Raw genomic sequence first — 22,897 nt, 5'->3', positions numbered from 1 at the left:
AATGAGAGTGCAAAACAGTCCCAAGGTGATTTGGCCATATCTATCCAAGTTACAAGCGCATGTGCCCTTTGGACAAGCAATTTCAGGTCTAGGGATTTATCTTGTAGATATACTTGCACATGCGCACATAAACTTACATAAAAAATATGTCACTGCAGCATTATTTAAGTCTGAAAGACTGAAAAGAGTTTAAATGTTAATCAGTGGGGAACTGGTTAAATAGATCATGGCACCCCCATATAACTGTTAAAAAGTAGGAGACAGAACTCTAGGCGCTGATATGGTACGACCTCCACGATATACGATGAAGCGAAAAAAGCATGAAGCAGAACAATGTCGACAGTATGGTACCAACTGTCTAAAAAAGGAAAAAGGGGGAAAAACACTCCCCTTCACACACACATACATGTGACATTCGTACATACACCAAATCTTCAGGAGGAAACATAAGAAACTGGTAATACGGTTGTCTGTGAAATGGAAAATTGTAAAACTGGGGTCCTGGAGAGGCAAGTGGAAACGTAACATTTTCTGTATGCCCTTTGAACATTTGGAGTCTTTTCCACAGGCATATATCCTTTCAAAAATAAAAACAATTAAAAATACAATGTGGAGGAGCTTCAAGATGGCAGAAGAGTAAGATGTGGAGATCACCTTCCTCTCCACAAATACATCAGAAATACATCTACATGTGGAACAGCTCCTATAGAACACCTACTGAACGCTGGCAGAAGACCTCAGACCTCCCAAAAGGCAAGAAACTCCCCACGTACCTGGGTAGGACAAAAGAAAAAAGAAAAAACAGAGACAAAAGAATAGGGACGGGACCTGCACCTCTGGGAGGGAGCTGTGGAGGAGGAAAGGTTTCCACACACTAGGAAGCCCCTTCGCGGGCGGAGACTGCGGGTGGCGGAGTGGGGGAGCTTCGGAGCCGCGGAGGAGAGCGCAGCAACAGGGGTGCGGAGGGCAAAGTGGAGAGATTCCCACACGGAGGATCAGTGCCGACCAGCACTCACCAGCCCGAGAGGCTTGTCTGCTCACCCGCCGGGGCGGGCAGTGGCTGGGAGCGGAGGCTCGGGCTTCGGTCAGATCCCAGGGAGAGGACTGGGGTTGGCTTCGTGAACACAGCCTGAAGGGGTTAGTGCACCACAGCTAACCGGGAGGGAGTACAGGAAAAAGTCTGCAGCTGCCGAAGAGGCAAGAGACTTTTTCTTCCCTCTTTGTTTCCTGGTGCACAAGGAGAGGGGATTAAGAGCGCTGCTTAAAGGAGCTCCAGAGACAGGCGCAAGCCGCGGCTATCAGCGCAGACCCCAGAGACGGGCATGAGACGCTAAGGCTGCTGCTGCTGCCACCAAGAAGCCTGTGTGCAAGCATAGGTCACTCTCCACACCTCCCCTCCCGGGAGCCTGTGCAGCCCGCCACTGCCAGGGTCCCGTGATCCAGGGACAACTTCCCCGGGAGAACGCACGGCGCGTCTCAGGTGGGTGCAATGTCATGCTGGCCTCTGCTGCTGCAGGCTCGCCCCGCATCCGTACCCCTCCCTGCCCCGGGCCTGAGTGAGCCAGAGCCCCCAAAGCAGCTGCTCCTTTAACCCCGTCCTGTCTGAGCAAAGAACAGACACCCTCAGGCGACCTACACGCAGAGGCAGGTCCAAATCCAAAGCTGAACCCCGGGAGCTGTGCGAACAAAGAAGAGAAAGGGAAAGGAGCAGCGGATTAAATCTCCACAGTCAACTTGATGTACCCTGCATCTGTTGAATACCTGAATAGACAACGAATCATCCCAAATTGAGGAGGTGGACTTTGGGAGCAAAGACATATTTTTTTTTCCCTTTTTGTCTTTTTGTGAGTGTCTATCTGTATGCTTCTGTGTGTGATTTTGTCTGTACAGCTTTGCTTTTACCATTTGTTCTAGGGTTCTGTCCGTCCGTTTTTTTGTGTTTTTTTTCACTTTTTAAAATTTTTTTCTTAATAATTATTTTTTATTTTAATAACTTTATTTCATTTTACTTTATTTTATTTTCCCTTCTTTCTTTCTTTCTTTCTTTCTATTTTTTCTCCCTTTTATTCTGAGCCATGTGGATGAAAGGCTCTTGGTGCACCAGCCAGGCGTCAGGGCTGTGCCTCTGAAGTGGGAGAGCCAACTTCAGGACACTGGTCCACAAGAGACCTCCAAGTTCCACGTAATATCAAATGGCAAAAATCTCCCAGAGATCTCCATCTCAACGCCAAGACCCAGCTTCACTCAACGACCAGCAAGCTACAGTGCTGGACACCCTATGCCAAACAACTAGCAAGACAGGAACACAACCCTATCCATTAGCAGAGAGGCTGCCTAAAATCATAATAAGGTCACAGACACGCCAAAACACACCACCAGACGTGGACCTGCCCACCAGAAAGACAAGATCCAGCCTCATCCACCAGAACACAGGAACCAGTCCCCTCCACCAGGAAGCCTACACAACCCACTGAACCAACCTTAGCCACTGGGGACAGACACCAAAAACAACGGGAACTACGAACCTGCAGCCTGCAAAAAGGAGACCCAAACACAGTAAGTTAAGCAAAATGAGAAGACAGAAAAACACACAGCAGATGAAGGAGCAAGGTAAAAACCCACCAGACCTAACAAATGAAGAGGAAATAGGCAGTCTACCTGAAAAGGAATTCAGAATAATGATAGTAAAATGATCCAAAATCTTGGAAATAGAATAGAGAAAATACAAGAAACATTTAACAAGGACCTAGAAGAACTAAAGAGCAAACAAACAATGATGAACAACACAATAAATGAAATTAAAAATTCTCTAGAAGTAATCAATACAGAATAACTAAGGCAGAAGAATGGATAAGTGACCTGGAAGATAAAATAGTGGAAATAACTACCGCAGAGCAGAATAAGGAAAAAAGAATGAAAAGAATTGAGAACAGTCTCTGGGACAACATTAAACGCAACAACATTCGAATTATAGGGGTCCCAGAAGAAGAAGAGAAAAAGAAAGGGACTGAGAAAATATTTGAAGAGATTATAGTTGAAAACTTCCCTAATATGGGAAAGGAAATAGTTAATCAAGTCCTGGAAGCACAGAGAATCCCATACAGGATAAATCCATGGAGAAACATGCCAAGACACGTATTAATCGAACTATCAAAAATTAAATACAAAGAACAAACATTAAAAGCAGCAAGGGAAAAACAACAAATAACACACAAGGGAATCCCCAGAAGGTTAACAGCTGATCTTTCAGCAGAAACTCTGCAAGCCAGAAGGGAGTGGCAGGACATATTTAAAGTGATGAAGGAGAAAAACCTACAACCAATATTACTCTACTCAACAAGGATCTCATTCAGATTTGATGGAGAAATTAAAACCTTTACAGACAAGCAAAAGCTAAGAGAATTGAGCACCACCAAACCAGATTTACAACAAATGCTAAAGGAACTTCTCTAGGCAGGAAACACAAGAGAAGGAAAAGACTTACAATAACAAACCCAAAACAATTAAGAAAATGGGAATAGGGACATACATATCGATAATTACCTCAAATGTAAATGGATTAAATGCTCCAACCAAAAGACATAGACTGGCCGAATGGATACAAAAACAAGACCCGTGTATATGCTGTCTACAAGAGACCCACTTCAGACCTAGGGACACATACAGACTGAAAGTGAGGGGATGGAAAAAGATATCCCATGCAAATGGAAATCAAAAGAAAGCTGGAGTAGCAATTCTCATATCAGACAAAATAGACTTTAAAATAAAGACTACTACAAGAGACCAAGGACACTACATCATGATCAAGGGATCAATCCAAGAAGAAGATATAACAATTGTAAATATTTATGCACCCAACATAGGAGCACCTCAATACATAAGGCAAATACTAACAGCCATAAAAGGGGAAATCGACAGTAACACAATCATAGTAGGGGACTTTAACACCCCACTTTCACCAATGGACAGATCATCCAAAATGAAAATAAATAAGGAAACACAAGCTTTAAATGATACATTAAACAAGATGGACTTAATTGATATTTATAGGACATTCCACCCAAAAACAACAGAATACACTTTCTTCTCAAGTGCTCATGCAACATTCTCCAGGATAGATCATATCTTGGGTCACAAATCAAGCCTTGGTAAATTTAAGAAAATTGAAATCGTATCAAGTATCTTTTCGGACCACAACGCTATGAGACTAGATATCAATTACAGGAAAAGATCTGTAAAAAATACAAGCACATGGAGGCTAAACAATACACTACTTAATAACGAAGTGATCACTGAAGAAATCAAAGGGGAAATCAAAAAATACCTAGAAACAAATGCCAATGAAAACACGATGACCCGAAACCTATGGGATGCAGCAAAAGCAGTTCTAAGAGGGAAGTTTAGAGCAATACAATCCTACCTTAAGAAACAAGAAACATCTCAAATAAACAACCTAACCTTACACCTAAAGCAATTAGAGAAAGAAGAACAAAAAAACCCCAAAGTTAGCAGAAGGAAAGAAATCATAAAGGTCAGATCAGAAATAAATGAAAAAGAAGTGAAGGAAACAATAGCAAAGATCAATAAAACTAAAAGCTGGTTCTTTAAGAAGATAAACAAAATTGATAAACCATTAGCCAGACTCATCAAGAAAAAAAGGGAGAAGACTCAAATCAAAAGAATTAGAAATGAAAAAGGAGAAGTAACAACTGACACTGCAGAAATACAAAGGATCATGAGAGATTACTACAAGCAACTCTATGCCAATAAAATGGACAACCTGGAAGAAATGGACAAATTCTTAGAAATGCACAAGCTGCCAAGACTGAATGAGGAAGAAATAGAAAATATGAACAGACCAATCACAAGCACTGAAATTGAAACTGTGATTAAAAATCTTCCAACAAACAAAAGCCAGATGGCTTCACAGGCGAATTCTATCAAACATTTAGAGAAGAGCTAACACCTATCCTTCTCAAACTCTTCCAAAATATAGCAGAGGGAGGAACACTCCCTAACTCATTCTACGAGGCCACCCTCACCCTGATACCAAAACCAGACAAAGATGTCACAAAGAAAGAAAACTACAGGCCAATATCACTGATGAACATAGATGCAAAAATCCTCAACAAAATATTAGCAAACAGAATCCAACAGCACATTAAAAGGATCATACACCATGATCAAGTGGGGTTTATCCCAGGAATGCAAGGATTCTTCAATATATGCAAATCAATCAATGTGATACACCATATTAACAAATTGAAGGAGAAAAACCATATGATCATCTCAATTGATGCAGAGAAAGCTTTTGACAAAATTCAACACCCATTTATGATAAAAACCCTGCAGAAAGTAGGCAGAGAGGGAACTTTCCTCAACATAATAAAGGCCATATATGACAAACCCACAGCCAATATCATCCTCAATGGTGAAAAACTGAAACCATTTCCACTAAGATCAGGAACAAGACAAAGTTGCCCACTCTCACCACTATTCAACATACTTTTGGAATTTTTAGCCATGGCAATCAGAGAAGAAAAAGAAATAAAGGGAACCCAAATCAGAAAAGAAGAAGTAAAGCTGTCACTGTTTGCAGATGACATGATACTATACATAGAGAATCCTAAAGATGCTACCAGAAAACTACTAGAGCTAATCAATGAATTTGGTAAAGTAGCAGGATACAAAATTAATGCACAGAAATCTCTAGCATTCCTATACACTAATGATGAAAAATCTGGAAGTGAAATTAAGAAAACACTCCCATTTACCATTGCAACAAAAAGAATAAAATATCTAGGAATAAACCTACCTATGGAGACAAAAGACCTGTATGCAGAAAATTATAAGACACTGATGAAAGAAATTAAAGATGATACAAATAGATGGAGAGATATACCCTGTTCTTGGATTGGAAGAATCAACATTGTGAAAATGACTATACTACCCAAAGCAATCTACAGATTCAATGCAATCCCTATCAAACTACCACTGGCATTTTTCACAGAACTAGAACAAAAAATTTCACAATTTGTATGGAAACACAAAAGACCCCGAATAGCCAAAGCAGTCTTGAGAAAGAAAAACGGAGCTGGAGGAATCAGGCTCCCTGACTTCAGATTATACTACAAAGCTACAGTAATCAAGAAAGTATGGTACTGGCACAAAAACAGAAATATAGATCAGTGGAACAGGATAGAAAGCCCAGAGATAAACCCACGCACATATGGTCACCTTATCTTTGATAAAGGAGGCAAGCATATACAGTGGAGAAAAGACAGCCTCTTCAATAAGTGGTGCTGGGAAAACTGGACAGGTACATGTAAAAGTATGAAATTAGAACACTCCCTGACACCATGCACAAAAATAAACTCAAAATGGATTAAAGACCTAAATGTAAGGTCAGACACTATCAAACTCTCAGAGGAAAACATAGGCAGAACACTCTATGACATAAATCACAGCAAGATCCTTTTTGACCCACCTCCTAGAGAAATGGAAATAAAAACAAAAATAAACAAATGGGACCTCATGAAACTTCAAAGCTTTTGCACAGCAAAGGAAACCATAAGCAACACCAAAAGACAACTCTCAGAATGGGAGAAAATATTTGCAAATGAAGCAACTGAGAAAGGATTAATCTCCAAAATTTACAAGCAGCTCATGCAGCTCAATATCAAAAAAACAAACAACCCAATCCAAAAATGGGCAGAAGACCTAAATAGACATTTCTTCAAAGAAGATATACAGATTGCCAACAAACACATGAAAGGATGCTCAACATCATTAATCATTAGAGAAATGCAAATCAAAACTACAATGAGATATCATCTCACACCAGTAGAATGGCCATCATCAAAAAATCTACAAACAATAAATGCTGGAGAGGGTGTGGAGAAAAGGGAATCTTCTTGCACTGTTGGTGGGAATGTAAATTGATACAGCCACTATGGAGAACAGTATGGAGGGTCCTTAAAAAACTAAAAATAGAACTACCATACGACCCAGCAATCCCACTACTGGGCATATACCCTGAGAAAACCATAATTCAAAAAGAGTCATGTACCAAAATGTTCATTGCAGCTCTATTTACAATAGCCAGGACATGGAAGCAACCTAAGGGGCAAGACGGGAATAAAGACACAGACCTACTAGAGAATGGAACTGAGGATATGGGGAGGGGGAAGGGTAAGCTGTGACAAAGTGAGAGAGTGGCATGGACATACATACACTACCAAATGTAAAACCAATAGCTAGTGGGAAGCAGCCGCGTAGCACAGGGAGATCAGCTTGGTGCTTTGTGACCACCTAGGGGGTGGGATAGGGAGGGTGGGAGGGAGGGAGACGCAAGAGGGAAGAGACATGGGAACATGTGTATATGTATAACTGATTCACCTTGTTATAAAGCAGAAACTAACACACCATTGTAAAGCAATTACATTCCAATAAAGATGTTATAAAAATAAATAAATAAAAATAAATTAAAAAAAAATACAATGTAACTCCAACAAGCCTATTTATATCCTTCCCATCCAACTCTGTGCTCCCTAGAATCAGACAGTGACCACACAGGGCAAGAGGCAGGAGCAAAATCCATCTTTCCATTCCACTAGGGTTACTATCCTACTACTGCTTCATGGGTAGCTTCTCAGGGAGACTGCTAACTCACCATGGGACATCTCTATCTTATCCCAGGCCTAGGACTGTGCAGAGGAGAAAAAAGGCCTGATCAGTAAGTATTCACAGATCTGACTTGATCATTAAAGGGAAGGACACTGCCCCTAAGCAAAGCTCCACTTCAAATAAGATCCTCATGCATTATGAAGTGAGAAGCATGGACCTCCCTCCCTTGGAAATCTATTTAAAAGTGGTGATTATATTGTGCATGATGCATACTGAATTCCTCTGTGGTCGAAATTAATACCTAGAAGATGTTCTAATGCTATGAGCAGAACACCCTGGGAGAAACTGAGATTGACAAAACGTCTTACTTGCTCCAAGAAGAGATGATAAAAATCCTTGGGGAAGAAACCAGCTAGTGGCTCTATAATTAAACTCAGTGCAGCACCAAAGCCTTCTGGAGTGCTGGGAAGTCTAGAATCAGGATAGTCACCTGCTGGGATGGCCAAATAAATCACACCCGAATGGAGGCAGAAAGATTAGGGTAGGTGGGTTTGAAACATCAGAGGAAAGAAGACAGATGCTCAGCTATGGCTTCAGATTACGTGGGCTGCTTCTGCGGCTCCTGATCCATTTATCTTCACTTATGCGAGCTACCACCCGACTCTTCTCTCTTGAAAGGGCAGGAACATTTGGAAATTTAAAAGCAGGCATCAGCGGGAAAGAGAAGGACTTTCAGAAAACAAAAGCCCATTTCAGGGCTACCACTTGGCTGGCCATACAACAAACCTAGTTCCCAGAGCCCTGCTGATTAGGGTGTCCTGTGGGAAACACTGATACTCCTGAAAAAATGTTTTTCTCAATTTTCTCAATCTGTCCTTGTACAATGCATCACTGATCAGAGCTCTAAAACCAGACTGGCCTGAAAGGTTATTCTGATCCCTAGGGCATTCGACAAGCTTCTCAGAATCTGCTCACGGCTGCTCTCTGCAATGAAATTGTAATCTTCCGAAAAGAACTGCTGCTTAAGACACACCCTGTGACATCTACCTTCTTAGGAAGCATTTCAGTATGTCTCAGTGCTTTTCTACAATACAGCAACCATGACTTAGGGAAAATGAGATACAGAAGGGTTCCCTAGCATCCCAGGCCCACGGTGAGAGGCTCCAGCTGCACCTGCACATGGAGCAGGTGACAGCCATGGGACAGGCACAGCAGAAGCTGGGAACCAAGCAGGTTTGCCCTCCTCTTTCTCTGTCTATTTAGAATGGTTCAAGGTCAATGGACTGGATGCTTGACCCTTCTGGGCTCAGATCTCCTGGGAGAAATGGCACCATCAGTCAGGGGATCAATCAATCCATGCAGCATCCATTTCCATCAGAATGACTCACCCAAAGCATAAAGCTCTTGCAGCATCCTACTTCTCCATAGTGCCAGTACAGTATTAGAAAGCTCACACACATCTTTTGATCTTCATGACAATCCCGGCAAAAATGACTATTCTTATTTCCCAGAAAGGGGAACTGAGGCAGTGAGAAGCTGTGATCTGTCCAAGGCCATAGAGCTGGGACACGGCAGATCACCTCTATCCTCTGTGCCCCACTGGCTTCCTGGTAACCTCTCCTCATTTATAAATGCCTCACAGTCTCAGCGCTTAGTCCTCCTTTTCATTCAAAAACTTTTCACTGGGTTTTGATCGTACGCCAGGCATTGTGCCAGGGGCTTGGAGCAAAATGAAGAACTGGACAGTTGCTGCCCTCAGAGCTTACAATGTAGGGAGATCACAGTACAGGTAAACGGACAACTACAACACAATGGGAGAAGAATTAGGACGGGATCCTCACGGGACTCCAGGGCAGCAGAGAGGAGGGCCACTGACCTAGACATGAATTTGCTGCGGCTGAGACATCAGAGAAGTTTCTCAAACAGAGTGACGCCCAGGCTGAGTCCTCCTCACTGAGAAGGAATAAGGTAGGGGTGGGGCTAGAGCCTGAGTGGCCCTGACTGTACCTGAAGGTTTCCTCTTTATCGTAAGAACTAAAGGAAGCCTTTGAACCTTCTCAGTGGGGAAGTGCATGACTGGACTAAGGGTTAGATGGCTCACACGGGTAACAGGAAGAGAACAGATCTGGAGAGAGAGTCAGACCCAGGCAGGGAAACCAGCCAAAAGGCTTAGTGGGCAGCCAAGGAGGGATGGTGCTAGGCTGGGGGCTGGTGGCAAGGGAGAGCTAAAGTGAAGTGGGCTGGGGCTTCCCTGGTGGCGCAGTGGTTAAGAATCCGCCTGCCAGTGCAGGGGACACGGGTTCGAGCCCAGGTCTGGGAAGATCCCACATGCCGTGGAGCAACTAAGCCCGTGTGCCACGACTACTGAGCCTGTGCTCTGGAGCCCGCATGCCACAACTACGGAAGCCCGTGTGCCTAGAGCCCGTGCTCTGCAGCAAGAGAAGCCACTGCAATGAGAAGCCGGCGCACCGCAACGAAGAGTAGCCCCCGCTCGCCGCACCTAGAGAAAGCCTGCCCGCAGCAACGAAGACCCAACGCAGACAAAAATAAATAAATAAAACAAATAAAATTTTTTTAAAAAGTGAAGTGGGCTGATTTAAGAGATAGGGAGGAGGAAAAATACACATTCTGACCCTCATTCATTTTTTAAAAAACCCGGTGCTCCCAGGGTTCCATCTTCCCCCACATACCAACAGTTGGGCAGGTTGAGGGTTATGCTCCCTTGGATCTTAGCTCCAAATTGCAGGTATCCCAGACTCCCCAGGCTGATGTAGAGGACAGTGATGATAGCCATTCCCCCATAGAGGATAAACGAAAACTTCCGGGGATCCTTCATTTTGTTTTCAAGGGGCAGAACCTAGGAGAGTAGTGAGAGAAGAGAAAGCACAGAATAAAGCAACATTAATGGCCAATGACAACAACAAAGTAATAGTCTCAGAAAAAAGTAACTTCTCTATTCCCAAATTCCCCCAAAGCACATCTGTCCTTGACTAGACAGACAAATGCAAGCTGTTCCTCATTAGTTACGCTTGCCGAGCTGGAGGAGCTCTGGAGCCTGCTGTCTAAGCAGGAAGTCCCAGGAGGTAAGGGCGGGCAGGTCCCGAAGCCAGGACTCCTGGCACAGGCTGGCTCTTTGCCTCCAGCTACAAGATCCCTGTGGGCTGGGAGTGCTGTTTGCCCCTCGAATGCAGGTGGCATGGCACCCAGCAGGCCCTCTCGCATCATGCCCACCCAGCGCAACAAGGAAGAGACACGGGTGGTGGCCCAAGCCAGCTGTACCTCACCTGAAATCACAGCTCTGCTAACCTGTCCCAAGAATGCAAAATGCAGGTCAGGGAAAACTGCCATTCCAGTTCCCAGAAACTGTTTCCTTACCTCAAAAGGGGTGGGCACTAGCAGTGACAAGTGAAATCTCCAAGTTAGAGAAACCGAGAGGACCCTGGAGATTGAGGATCGTGGAGATGTATAACAAAACCCAGTTTCCAGACTCCTATTTCAAACCACTGATACTCACGGCCTTCTCCCTCACAGCAGAGGACTTTTTTTTTTTTAATTAAATGTATTTATTTTATTCTTGACTGCGTTGGGTCCTTGCCGCTGCACGCGGGCTCTCCCCAGCCGTGGCGCGCGGGCCTCTCATTGTGGTGGCCTCCCCCATGGTGGAGCACGGGCTTCAGGTGCATAGGCTGCAATGGTTGTGGCAAGCAGGCTCAGTAGCTGTGGCTCACGGGCTCTAGAGCGCAGGCTCAGTAGTTGTGGCGCCCGGGCCTAGTTGCTCCACAGCATGTGGGATCCTCCCGAACCAGGGCTCAAACCTGTGTCCCCTGCATTGGTAGGCAGACTCCCAACCACTGCACCACCAGGGAAGCCCAGGACTTTCTTTAACATTAGCCAAAGCCAAGGAAAGGCCCCTTTTTTTTTTTTTTTAGTACTTATAATTTTTATTATGAAAATTTTCTTTTAAAAAATTTTATTGAAGTATAGTTGACTTACAATGTTGTGTTTAATTTCTGCTGCACAGCAAAGTAACTCAGTCATACATATATATATTCTTTTTCATATTCTTTTCCATTATGATTTATCACAGGATATTGAATACAGTTCCCTGTGCTATACAGTAGGACCTTGTTGTTTATCCATCCTATATGTAATAGCTTGTATTTGTTAATCCCAAACTCTCAATCCTTCCCTACCTCTGCCCCCTTGGCAACCACAAGTCTGTTCTCTCTATTTGTGAGTCTGTTCTTGTTTTGTAGATATGTTTGTTTGGGTCGTATTTTAGATTCTAATATAAGTGATATCAGACAATACTTGTCTTTCTCTTTCTGACTTACTTCATTTAGTATGATAATCTCTAGTTGCAACCACATTGCTGCAAATGGCATTATTTCATTCTTTTCAATGGCTGAGTAATATTCTATTGTGTGTGTGTGGGGGTGTGTGTGTGTGTGTGTGTATGCCACGTCTTCTTTATTCATTCATCTGTCAGTGGACATTTAGGTTGCTTCCACGTCTTGGCTATTGTGAATAGTGCTGCTATGAACATAGGGGTGCGTGTATCTTTTCAAATTATAGTTTTGTCTGGGTAGATGCCCAGGAGTGGAATTGCTGGATCACATAGCAACTCTATTTTTAGGTTTCTGTTTCAATAAATTTATTTTTATTTATTATTTATTTACTTATTTAGGCTGTGCTGGGTCTTCGTTGCGGCGTGTGGGCTTAGTTGCGGTATGTGGGATGTTAGTTCCCCAACCAGGGATCGAATCCGCGTTGGGAGCGAGGAGTCTTAACCGCTGGACTACCAGGGAAGTCTCTGTTTTTAGTTTTTTGAGGAACCTCCATACTGTTAGGAAAGGCCCTTAATGAAGGCTGGTTCGTATAGGGACAGGGAAAATAGCAAGTGTGACTGTGACAACCTTCATGATCTGCTGTCAACTGCCCCTGGCTGGTCTGACTCCCGAAACGTGACTCAGGGCAACATCAAACTGCCCCACCCCGTCCCCGACTGTCTTTGATCTTGTCATTATGCTCATTTTCCTTGAGGGCCTGAGGCCACCAGGCAGAGCAGGTCTGAGCCAGACACACCCGGCGATGGCAGACACTGCGAGCCTGCTGCAGGCCTGGGGCTCTGGGGCGCATCACTGCTCTGCATCTCCAACTGGCCCTCAGCAACGCCCCCGACTGGCTCAAGGGGCTCAAGCTTCAGTTGATCCACATCCAATGAGAAACAGTTTCTAAGCTTTCCTTCGGTTTCTTTCTATGGAGAGTCTCAGGAGCCAGAGGGCAGGGTGCCCGTCTCCTCCAGCCCGGCCAGCCCAGGCCAATGGTGCAGAAACAGAGAGAGCACGGGAAACCCCAGTGAGTCCAGAGCTCTTACCGGTCATGCCCAACAGCCCTCAGATCCAAACTAACAGTCAAAACAGCAGTGTCTCTATTGTAAAAAGAGAAAACATGGACAAATCTTGAAGTAACAGATAATGACAATTACAGAATCACTCCGTATCCAAGCCTCAGATAATGAAATGAAGCAAAGAACAATTTCTGCCCTGTGCTGTTAGGGAAAACTGACAAATGCAGTACAACGTTCCTTAAGAACCCAGGCAACTTTCCGCACTCACTCAGCCTCTTCTTTCCAGCCCCGAGTGCTCAGGACCTCTTTCTCCTGCTATAATACAGGCCCCTTCAGGCCTCTCCCCCAGCAGCAGGGAAACCTTATATGTCTGTGAATCAAGATGAGACATTCTGGGGCTTCCCTGGTGGCGCAGGGGTTAAGAATCTGCCTGCCAATGCAGGGGACACGGGTTCGAGCCCTGGTCTGGGAAGATCCCACACGCCACAGAGCAACTAAGCCCATGAGCCACAACTACTGAAGCCCACGCGCCTAGAGCCTGTGCTCCACAAGAGAAGTCACCGCAATGAGAAGCCCACGCACCGCAACGAAGAGTAGCCCCTGCTTGCCGCAACTAGAGAAAGCCCGCACACAGCAACGAAGACCCAATGCAAAAATAAAATAAACAATTTATTTTAAAAAATTAAAAAAAAAAAAAAAAAGATGAGACATTCTTCTTGGGCAATGAGAAGCCCCAAGAACAAGCACAGGGAAAGGTTCAAAACCTCAGGACAATCACGTACACACAATCACTCAAAAAGCCTTCCCCATGTTGTTAGAGCCTCACATTCCATGGACACCACCGGGGCAATTCCTCAAATTGTGACAAAAAATGTCCAGCTTCTAGGTTTTCTTTAAAGTGTTTAAGGTGACAGGACAATCAAATGGGGACAAAAAGATATTCCATGAAAGAAGTGTCTTCCCATTTCCTAAGCCCTAGGCCAGCAGAGCTAATAACTTTCTTCAGAGAAGAATTCTGGACCTTTATTATGAAAAACACAAATAAAAACCAAAATAGGTACACCTGAGTGACCGATTCCTCCCTTTAGGAGAAGAATTTGGTGAAATCACAGCACCAACATGGGGAAGCTGAGCTAGGAGTAAAGGCTACTCATTTATACAAGGAAAATACAGCTCAACAGTGTTCCAGGGCAGAGAATTCATTCGTATGTTTATTGATTTAACAATAAAATCAATAGTATTATTAACGAAAATAAAAAGTACTTAATGCTCACCATATGTCAGGGACCATACAAAGCACTTTACACATATCTCATTTAATCCTAACAACTACTAAACATTAAGCCCACTTTTCAGAAGCAAACAATGAAGGCTCTGAGAAGGCGAGTCCTTGCACAAGGTCACACAGCTACTCTCTGGCAGAGCCGGGACTCACCCCAAGTCAGTCTGAATCTAGACCCTGTGTTCAGAATTGCCCTGCACTGCTGCTTACTGCACACACAGGAGGTGAGTGTGCAACAGAGAGGGATTGAAGGGAAACATTCTCAAATTACACACAACTTACTTCCAAAAGCTGGAGCTGGGAAACTTCAGTGGAGTCTCTGAAACACTGTTCATTAACTGGCCAATAAGACTCAGAAGATAATTTCTAATAGCATTTCCTCAGCATTCCTTAAAGCAGACCTCAAGGACACTGAGGGCACCAGAGAATCACAGTGCAACTCTTACCATCCCGATGCCTTCAAATGCAAAAACGGCCGTGCCAAAGAACAGAGGGTAGGTCTGCCAGGATGCCACCAAGGGGAGTAAACTGGGGTCTGGGATATCCTGAAAGAGAGAAAATAAAACAGAGCAAAGGCTATATAGACATTCATGATTTCAACCCCAGCATCAGACAGGTCAAAACTTTCCTAAGTCCAAGATCCTCTGAAGGGAGAAAGTCTAACATTTGACAGATGATTTGGGGTCATTTATAGCCTTTCTTTTTTTTTTTTCCATCAAGCTGAGAAAACCCTACTTGCTTTGGGGAAAGACTAGCCCAAAGTACCATTAAAAACTCAAATGTTGGGACTTCCCTGGTGGTTCAGTGGTTAAGAATCCGCCTGCCGGGGCTTCCCTGGTGGCGCAGTGGTTGAGAATCTGCCTGCCAATGCAGGGGACACGGGTTCGAGCCCTGGTCTGGGAAGATCCCATGTGCCGCGGAGCAACTGGGCCTGTGAGCCACAATTACTGAGCCTGCGCGTCTGGAGCCTGTGCTCCGCAACAAGAGAGGCCGCAATAGTGAGAGGCCCGCGCACCGCGATGAAGAGTGGCCCCCACTTGCCGCAACTAGAGAAAGCCCTCGCACAGAAACGAAGACCCAACACAGCCGTAAATAAATAAATAAATAAATAAGTCATTTAAAAAAAAAAAAAAAAGAATCCGCCTGCCAATGCAGCGGACGTGGGTTTAATCCCTGGTCCGGGAAGATCTCACGTACCACGAGCAACTAAGCCCGTGCACCACAACTACTGAGCCTGCCCTCTAGAGCCCACGCTCTAGAGCCCACGAGCCATACTACTGAAGCCCACGTGCCACAACTACTGAAGCCCGTGTGCCTAGAGCCCCTGCTCCGCAACAAGAGAAGCCACTGCAATGAGAAGCCCGCGCACCACAACGATGAGTAGCCCTCGCTCGCCGCAACTAGAGAAAGCCCGTGTGCAGCAACAAAGACCCTACGCAGCCAAAAATAAAAAAATAAATTTATTTTAAAAAAACTTCAAATGTTAGAGACTGCATAAAAAGAATCATGTTCTTTCACTAGGTAATCCCATCCCCAGAAATATAATCTAAGTAGCAAAAAAAATGATGAAAATATGAAAAAAGTTGAGCAAGGCTTTTTAACAGTAAGTGATAACAAATGCTCCCAAACATCTGAACAGTTAGTTTACTGCACATCCAATAAACCACAGAATGTTATGCACTATTTAGAAAGTAAAGAGTGGAATAACTAAGTAGTACATGAAAACTGCTTATGAAATAGTAATGAGAAAAATATTTTTAAAATTTATATATTCACCATGATACAACTACATAAACACTCCACACAGATAAAGCTGAGGGAAAGGTGGTAGATTTTTAGATGAGCACTTTCTCTACTTCCCTTTCTCTCTTTTTTCAAAAATTCTGTAAATCAACACTTGGAAAATATTTTTGATAGGCACACGACAGGAGTATTGGCACATATGGGGAAAAATATAGCAAAAACAGCATTTTTAAAAGAAGGCAAATAAAAACCAAGGCACTTGATAACTGCAGGTACAATGTAAGTATGTACCCACCTAGCTGACCAATGGGCAAGAGTCTCCAGTGATGGACAGTATTGAAGGAGCAGGACTCAGAGGAGAGAGAAGCTGCCATCCTTTCAGAATTTGGCCTTTAGATTAAAAAATGACTTTAAAACTGCCTTTTACAATCTTTTAAAACTGATTTCACTAAAGAGGTCTCTAGAAAGATATGGGGCATGTTCTAATAGTGTGATGGAATAATATCAGAGAGCAAAAAGATATCTACTATTCCTCTCTGTAATAGGCTTCTCTTTAAAAGATTTCAAAGCAATTATATTATAGTCTTCCTAAAATATAAAGGATTTTTTAAATGCTTTCTTTTTTTTTTTTTTCTGAGCCCCTGCTAAGAAATCAGTTAGGTCTCTCATAAGAAGCACTTCAGGGACTTCCCTGGTGGCGCAGTGGTTAAGAATCCGCCTGCCAGGGGACATGGGTTCGATCCCTGGTCCAGGAAGATCCCACATGCCGTGGAGCAACTAAGCCCGTGTGCCACAACTACTGAGCCTGTGCTCTAGAGCCTGCGCTCCACAACTACTATAGCCTGCCCGCCCTAGAGCTCATGTGCCGCAACTACTGAAGCCTGCACGCTGTAGGGCCTGCGTGCCGCAACAACTTAGCCCGCATGCTGCAACTACTGAAGCCCGTGTGCCTGGAGCCTGTGCTCCGCAACAAGAGAAGCCACTGCAATGAGAAGCCTGCACACCGCAAAGAAGAGTAGCCCCTGCTCGCCACAACTAGAGAAAGCCTGTGTGCAGCAATGAAGACCCAACACAGCCAAAAAAGAAAAAAGAAGCACTTCAGTTCCTAGAATGAAGAGAAGACTCGTAAATATTTTTGTTCTTTGATGAAATATGAGGGTGAGATCACCCCGTAATTATCCCTGAGTCACAGTGTAACTAAAGTTCCTGAAAACAGGAGGTTAGTGGATCTGTTGGTTAATGGATGACTACTGCCCAGAGTCATACATCAGATTGGGCTGAGATATCAGAGAGGGAATTTCAAAATACATATCTGGGGATACCGGGGTGAATGAGACCAGCAGAAGGAATTTATAATTCTACATATGTAATGACTGCTACTGCCTTACACCCCAACGAATTAAACTTGGGGAAAAACTTTCATTTATAAAGAAATGTACAAATTAAAATCGGCTCACTTGCAACATATTATCTCCTCATTTGTACCACATTATCATATAATTGTAACAGCTTTTTGAAAAAATGCTGTTAAATGTACATAAGGATTGTCAGATGTACTCCAATTTTGGAAACACTATTAACTGTGAAAAAATACATCTCAGAATCAAGGATATCCCTGGCAGCCCAGTGGTTAGGACTCCGAGCTCTCACTGCCATGGCCCGGGTTCAGTCCCTGGTCAGGGGACCTAAGTAAGATCCCACAAGCTGTGCGATGCGGCCAAAAAAAAAGAATTAAGGATATGCAGTGATAACACATTTATTGGATTTATTGGGAGCCCTTCTGGGCAAGGCACTCTGCTCAGAACTGTGCCATTTGTCATGCACATGATGAAGACACCTGCTCGCGTGGAAGGCATCAGGCGACTTCCTACAATGGCATGAGCCTGAGGTGCAAGAGCACGGGTCACGTACAGGCTCGGGTTTAGGTGAAAATTCAGGAACTTTGGACAGCAGGAGGAAACATCAAGGTAACAAGGGCAAAATGCCAAGATGAGACAGAACTAACAGCAACAACAAAAACAACCCAGAGGGACATCTTTAGCTGTGTACCACATCAAAATGAAGCTCCTGGACACACAGCCAGACCCGGGCAGATAGCACTATCAGATCACAACCTACCTCCTGGCTGAGCCCAGAGACAGGCTCAGAATCGCTCTCGGGAAGTCAGCAGGGCTGCCTCATCCAAAAGTGCAGGTTGTACGAGGCACAGACAATGCCCTGGATGGACACTACCTTCAGGGGGGACTGAGATGCTATGGAACCCATATTCCCATTCCAGCCCTCCGATCACAGCAACGACCACAGTCCAACAACCTGCAGTGGTTTGAAATTAAATGCGGTATCTACGTGAGCTGGCATCACCCGTTTTTGTCTTTAACGTTCACTGCAGTGTGTCCTAGGCACTGACTGAAATCTCTAATTACAAAGTTAAATCATACATTTATTTACCCTTGCTTGTTTTAACTTAATTGGCCAGATAGGGAAAGAAACTCTCCGGAAATGGTCATTCATGTGTTCACAGGTCCTCTTTCCAGTCCCATAAAAAAATGGGACATGGACAGCTGTCTATTTTCTGCATTAGAAAACAGTTCCGCTTAGATCCTTGGCTAGTTTGATTTGGTATTCTTGCACCCTGACTGCTAGTAAGAATATTGCAAGGCTTTTTATAAAGGATATCACTTACATTACCAGAACCATAAAAGATACTAAAATAAAGCTATAAACAAAATTATGAATAAAATATATATAATGAAGACATATACTTACATGATTATTATATGTAAATTATATATTTTAAATCTTTTCATATTGTTTTTGCAATATGTTTTTGTTTGTTTGTTTTTTGCTATTTATGATGTTAGAAATGGTAAAAAGCACCCAGAATAAAAAATTTGTATTCAGAAAAAAAGAAAATAGTTCTGCAGGAGAAGAGTCAATATCTGCCATCCACCTGACTTACTGGGAGAAGGAAATACCAGTGAATGCTCACTGACGACACTGTTAGTCTAAATGCATTATGTCATTTCCTCAGTACAGGAAGTCCTTGTATTTCATGACTCACTGTTTTCCTAGAAACCTCATCAGGGGGTAACCAGGTCACTGTTAAGCAGACTGTGAAAATGAGGCAAAGTTCACCTGTCAGACTGAGCCAAATTTAAAAGATTGATACAGTGTGGCTAGAAGGGGTTGCTTACAAACTGTGGAAGGGAGTCAACGTGAAATTGATTGGTAAATAGTTTTTGGAAAAAGCAACTTGGCAATATAAAAAATTGTACAGTGCACACTGTCTAGCAATTGCGTCTCTAGCACCTCTAGATGCTTATCTTGGAGAAGTATTTATACATGTCCACAAAAAGGAAGGCATACAAATATTCACTGTCATAATACTAAATGACACTACAGATGATACATGACTTGACAGGCTACGAAACTACAGCACGTCTATTCTCTGAGATACTATTTAGCAATTAAAAAGAATGAGATAAAACCAGGTATATCAGCATGGAAGTCTTTCTGAGACACTGTCAAAGAAAAAAAGCAAGGCAGATGAACACTACGTATAATAATTTTTTTAATTATGTTAAAAAACCCCCACCAATTTTTGCTTTATATATTTCTCTACATAGGAATACAGTGTGTAAATGCATTTGCAGAACCTAGAAACACACAGAGGGTCCCAGAGTGGAGGAGACTCAGGGTGGAGACGGAGTGTTCAAAAGGTACTTGTGTTGTCTGTATTTTAGTAAGTATGTATTGATGAGTTATTTGGGGAATTAAATTTACATACCTTTTTTTAAAGTTATTCTTTTATTCACATGCTTTCATTTTTTTCCTTTTCTCAAGTCTTGGCAAATGTCTATAATCAACCAGTGTTTAAGGGCACATTTTCCTCAGCCTGATCTTCTACCCATCTATATACAGATGTCTTCTCCTGTACCTCCCCACAGACCTGCCCACATGGGCTATGTGAGGTGGAATAATCACCGGATTTACCATTCTGACAAATAAATATAAAACTGGAGTGGTAAGGAATTATTTACTGTTTGAATAAATATAAAACTGGAGTGGTAAAATAATAATATAATATTCCTTATTACAATATATTGTATAATAAGATGATTCTTATATTATTTAATATAAGAATATAAATGTTATGAGTTAATATAAGAATCATCTTAATATTTTTCTTTCTTTTCCAATCTATACAATGATCATGTCTTAATTCTCTAACTGGGAAAAAGTCTAAACCAGTGATCTCAGTGGGGGTGATTTTGCCCCCCTGGGGACATTTGGCAACGTCTGGAGACACTTTAGGTTGTTGTAACTTGGGGAGCGGTTGTTACTGGCACCTAGTGGGTAGAGACCAGGATGCTGCTAAACATCCCACGATGCACAGAAGGGCCCCACAGCAAAGGGTTATCCGGCCCAAACGTCAACAGTGCCCACGCTGAGAAGCCCTAACCTAAGTACACTGCTCATAAGTAACAAACCCCTATTTATGTTCTACTTACTCACTTTCTTTGTTTCTCTGATTATTTAAGAGGTGGAGCGGGGAGCCTGGGGTCATACCTGAACAATGAACTGGTAGATCATAACTAGGCTGACCACCATGGTGATGTTGGCCAACAGGGAGAAGATGGACAGGGCTTGGAGGTTTCTGACGAACACCAGAAGCACCAGGAAGGGCAGGAAGGCGAGCATGTAGAGTCTCGAGTCCATGGTGGGCGTCAGGATCACCGTCTCGTTGTTGTGGCAGTTGGTGGTGGTCCCATTGGCTGCTTCTATCACCTAGAATGAGGGGAAGAAAAGCAGCAGAGAAACCCTCTCAAATGACAAAGGCCAGTGGCCCTCCCACCGGAAGGGGTTCTTGGCTAAAGGCTCAGTGTGTGAAGAAGGCCACATAGAAAGTTAGTGGTCGGTGAACTGTCTTTGGAGATCTTCATAATTGTTAGCCACCTGAATGTCTGAGCTGGGTTTGATCACATCTTACCTAAAGACAGGACAGCAAGATATCTTGAGGTTTCTCGACACCCTGGGTCTCTATAAAGTTTTTTTCTTTTCTTTTAATTTTCATTTATTTATTTATTTATTTATTTATTTTTGCCACGCCATGCAGCATACAGGATCTTAGTTCCCTGAGCAGGGATCAAACCTGTGCCCCCTGCAGTGGAAGTGCTCAGTCTTAACCATTGGACCACGGGGGAAGTCCCACGCCCTGGGTCTTTAGATAAAATCAAACGACACTGACACTGTTCTACGTAAAGTGTCAAGATCTCAATTCTTGTGTTGAACAAAACTGGCTTGGAAGAGATCCTAAACAGAAAGTCCACCCATCTCTTGCCAGTCTCTCTTTTTACCAGGGCCTACCTGTTTGAAGTTGTCAGCCAGAAAGACAAAATAGACACAGCAGAATCCCAGCTGCGTGACGATTAGGAAGAAGTCCACAGTGTGCCTGCAGGTGGGGAAGGAAGGAAGACAAAGATCGTAATGATAGCAAGCAAGACTGCCAGAGAGACAGGTGTTTGAACAGCACTTATTCCCAAGTCATCACAGACCCTTCCCATCAGGTGACAAGGATGAGTGTGCCCAAGAAAGAGGAGAAAATGTGCCACGTGCCACTGGTCTAGAGCCTTGGAGGAAGGTGAAGGAGGTGCTATGTGTGTGGTTCCCGAGGTCCCCTTCCTGGCTTCGTGTCAGGAATGCTGCACGTGGTCAGGCAGACTCGAGATAGTCCTGAGACTGTACTGGCCGGGGCGGAGCACATACACCAGGACCACTACCCAGCCCCTTGGCTACCCTCCTTCCCATGGCCCACCTATCCCCTCTCACACTGTTTGTCCTAAAGCTACAGGGAACCCTCAGCATAAAAGCCCAAGAAGTGGACCCCTTCACGGATCTCTTTCTATAGCTTGGATCTAAGAACCAACTGACTCTCACATAAGGACACAGAAATAGATGTACCGAAACAGGCTGCTGGTTGAAGCACTGTTACAACAACAGCTGGTAACAACCTAAGGGGTCATCAAAAGGAAAATGATTAAATTATAGGCCATTATGAGATGAAACAGAATACAGCAGGTAAAAAGAATATCTTAAATCTACGTGTGCTGATAGAGAAATGTCTAAGACCTTTAAGGGAAAAAAAACAAAACAAGTTTCCAGTCAGTATGCATAGTATGGTAATTAGTGTAAAAAATGTTAAGAATGTGTGTATGTTTGTATATATTCAGAAAATTCCAAAAGAAAACCCATGCAACTGTGACCAGGATATATTTTTACTCTTCACTTTATGTTCTCCTATCTTGTTCCAAAAAAAAAGTTTTTTTTTAACCACAAGCATACATTAATTTTATTAAAGGAAGGAAGGGAGGGAGGGAGTAAGGAAGGAGGGGGAAGATATGGGGCTAGAGGGAAAGAGAGGAGGAGGAGAGAGGAAAAAACAGAGATGAAGAAAGGAAGAGGAGAGAAGAAGAGAGAAGAAAGAATCAACTAACAACCAACCAACCAACAGTGGTCACTTGGCAATCTGGCTTCTCCCAGGCACAGAAAACGACTTTGCTGAAAGAATTACATAATCCTGCATCACAGGAAGAAGCTGACTATGTGTGAAGGTAAAAGTCTCCCTATGACCACAACAAGGAGTTTTTCTGGAGAACATAACTTTAATGTGATACAATTTTTTTTAAAAAAAGGATTCAGCCCTCGATGTTATCAATTTTCTACATCTATATGCACCGTTTCCTCAAATAGGAAACAAACAGTAGAATATTTCTCTCCAGGCATCTGAAAAGTTACCATAAGGAGAAACTTCCAAACACCTCCCAACCCAGCTCCTGAAACGTCTCTTTCCCTAACAAACCCATTTGTTCTGGCTCACCTCACCTCCTCCTTGAAGC

The 22,897-nt window shown here is 43.3% G+C and overlaps 1 protein-coding gene across 6 annotated transcripts in view; it reads right to left on the bottom strand.

The window, feature by feature from the left end:
* SLC36A1 (solute carrier family 36 member 1) overlaps nt 1–22,897 on the bottom strand; it is a 161,367-nt gene that overhangs the window by 119,024 nt on the left and 19,446 nt on the right. For 4 of the 6 annotated variants that reach the window (XR_009502437.1, XM_059917541.1, XM_059917538.1 and 1 more), the window contains exons 6-9: nt 21,369–21,453; nt 20,571–20,789; nt 14,705–14,803; nt 10,317–10,483 (exon numbers count right to left, since the gene is read on the bottom strand). Coding sequence is in view for 5 of the 6 variants with exons in the window: in XM_059917541.1 (XP_059773524.1) it covers nt 10,317–10,483; nt 14,705–14,803; nt 20,571–20,789; nt 21,369–21,453 (570 nt within the window). In the remaining variant the exon portion in view is untranslated. Of the gene's footprint in view, nt 1–10,316; nt 10,484–14,704; nt 14,804–20,570; nt 20,790–21,368; nt 21,454–21,962; nt 22,013–22,897 lie in introns of all 6 variants that reach the window. The other 2 variants (XM_059917539.1, XM_059917540.1) reach the window with 2 other exon arrangements.

This window comes from Balaenoptera ricei, chromosome 3 (assembly GCF_028023285.1).
Source record: "Balaenoptera ricei isolate mBalRic1 chromosome 3, mBalRic1.hap2, whole genome shotgun sequence".
In the NCBI taxonomy this organism is placed as follows: Eukaryota; Metazoa; Chordata; class Mammalia; order Artiodactyla; family Balaenopteridae; genus Balaenoptera; species Balaenoptera ricei.
The sequence above is the reverse complement of the archived record's forward strand: the minus strand, read 5'-3'. Positions and strand labels throughout refer to the sequence as shown.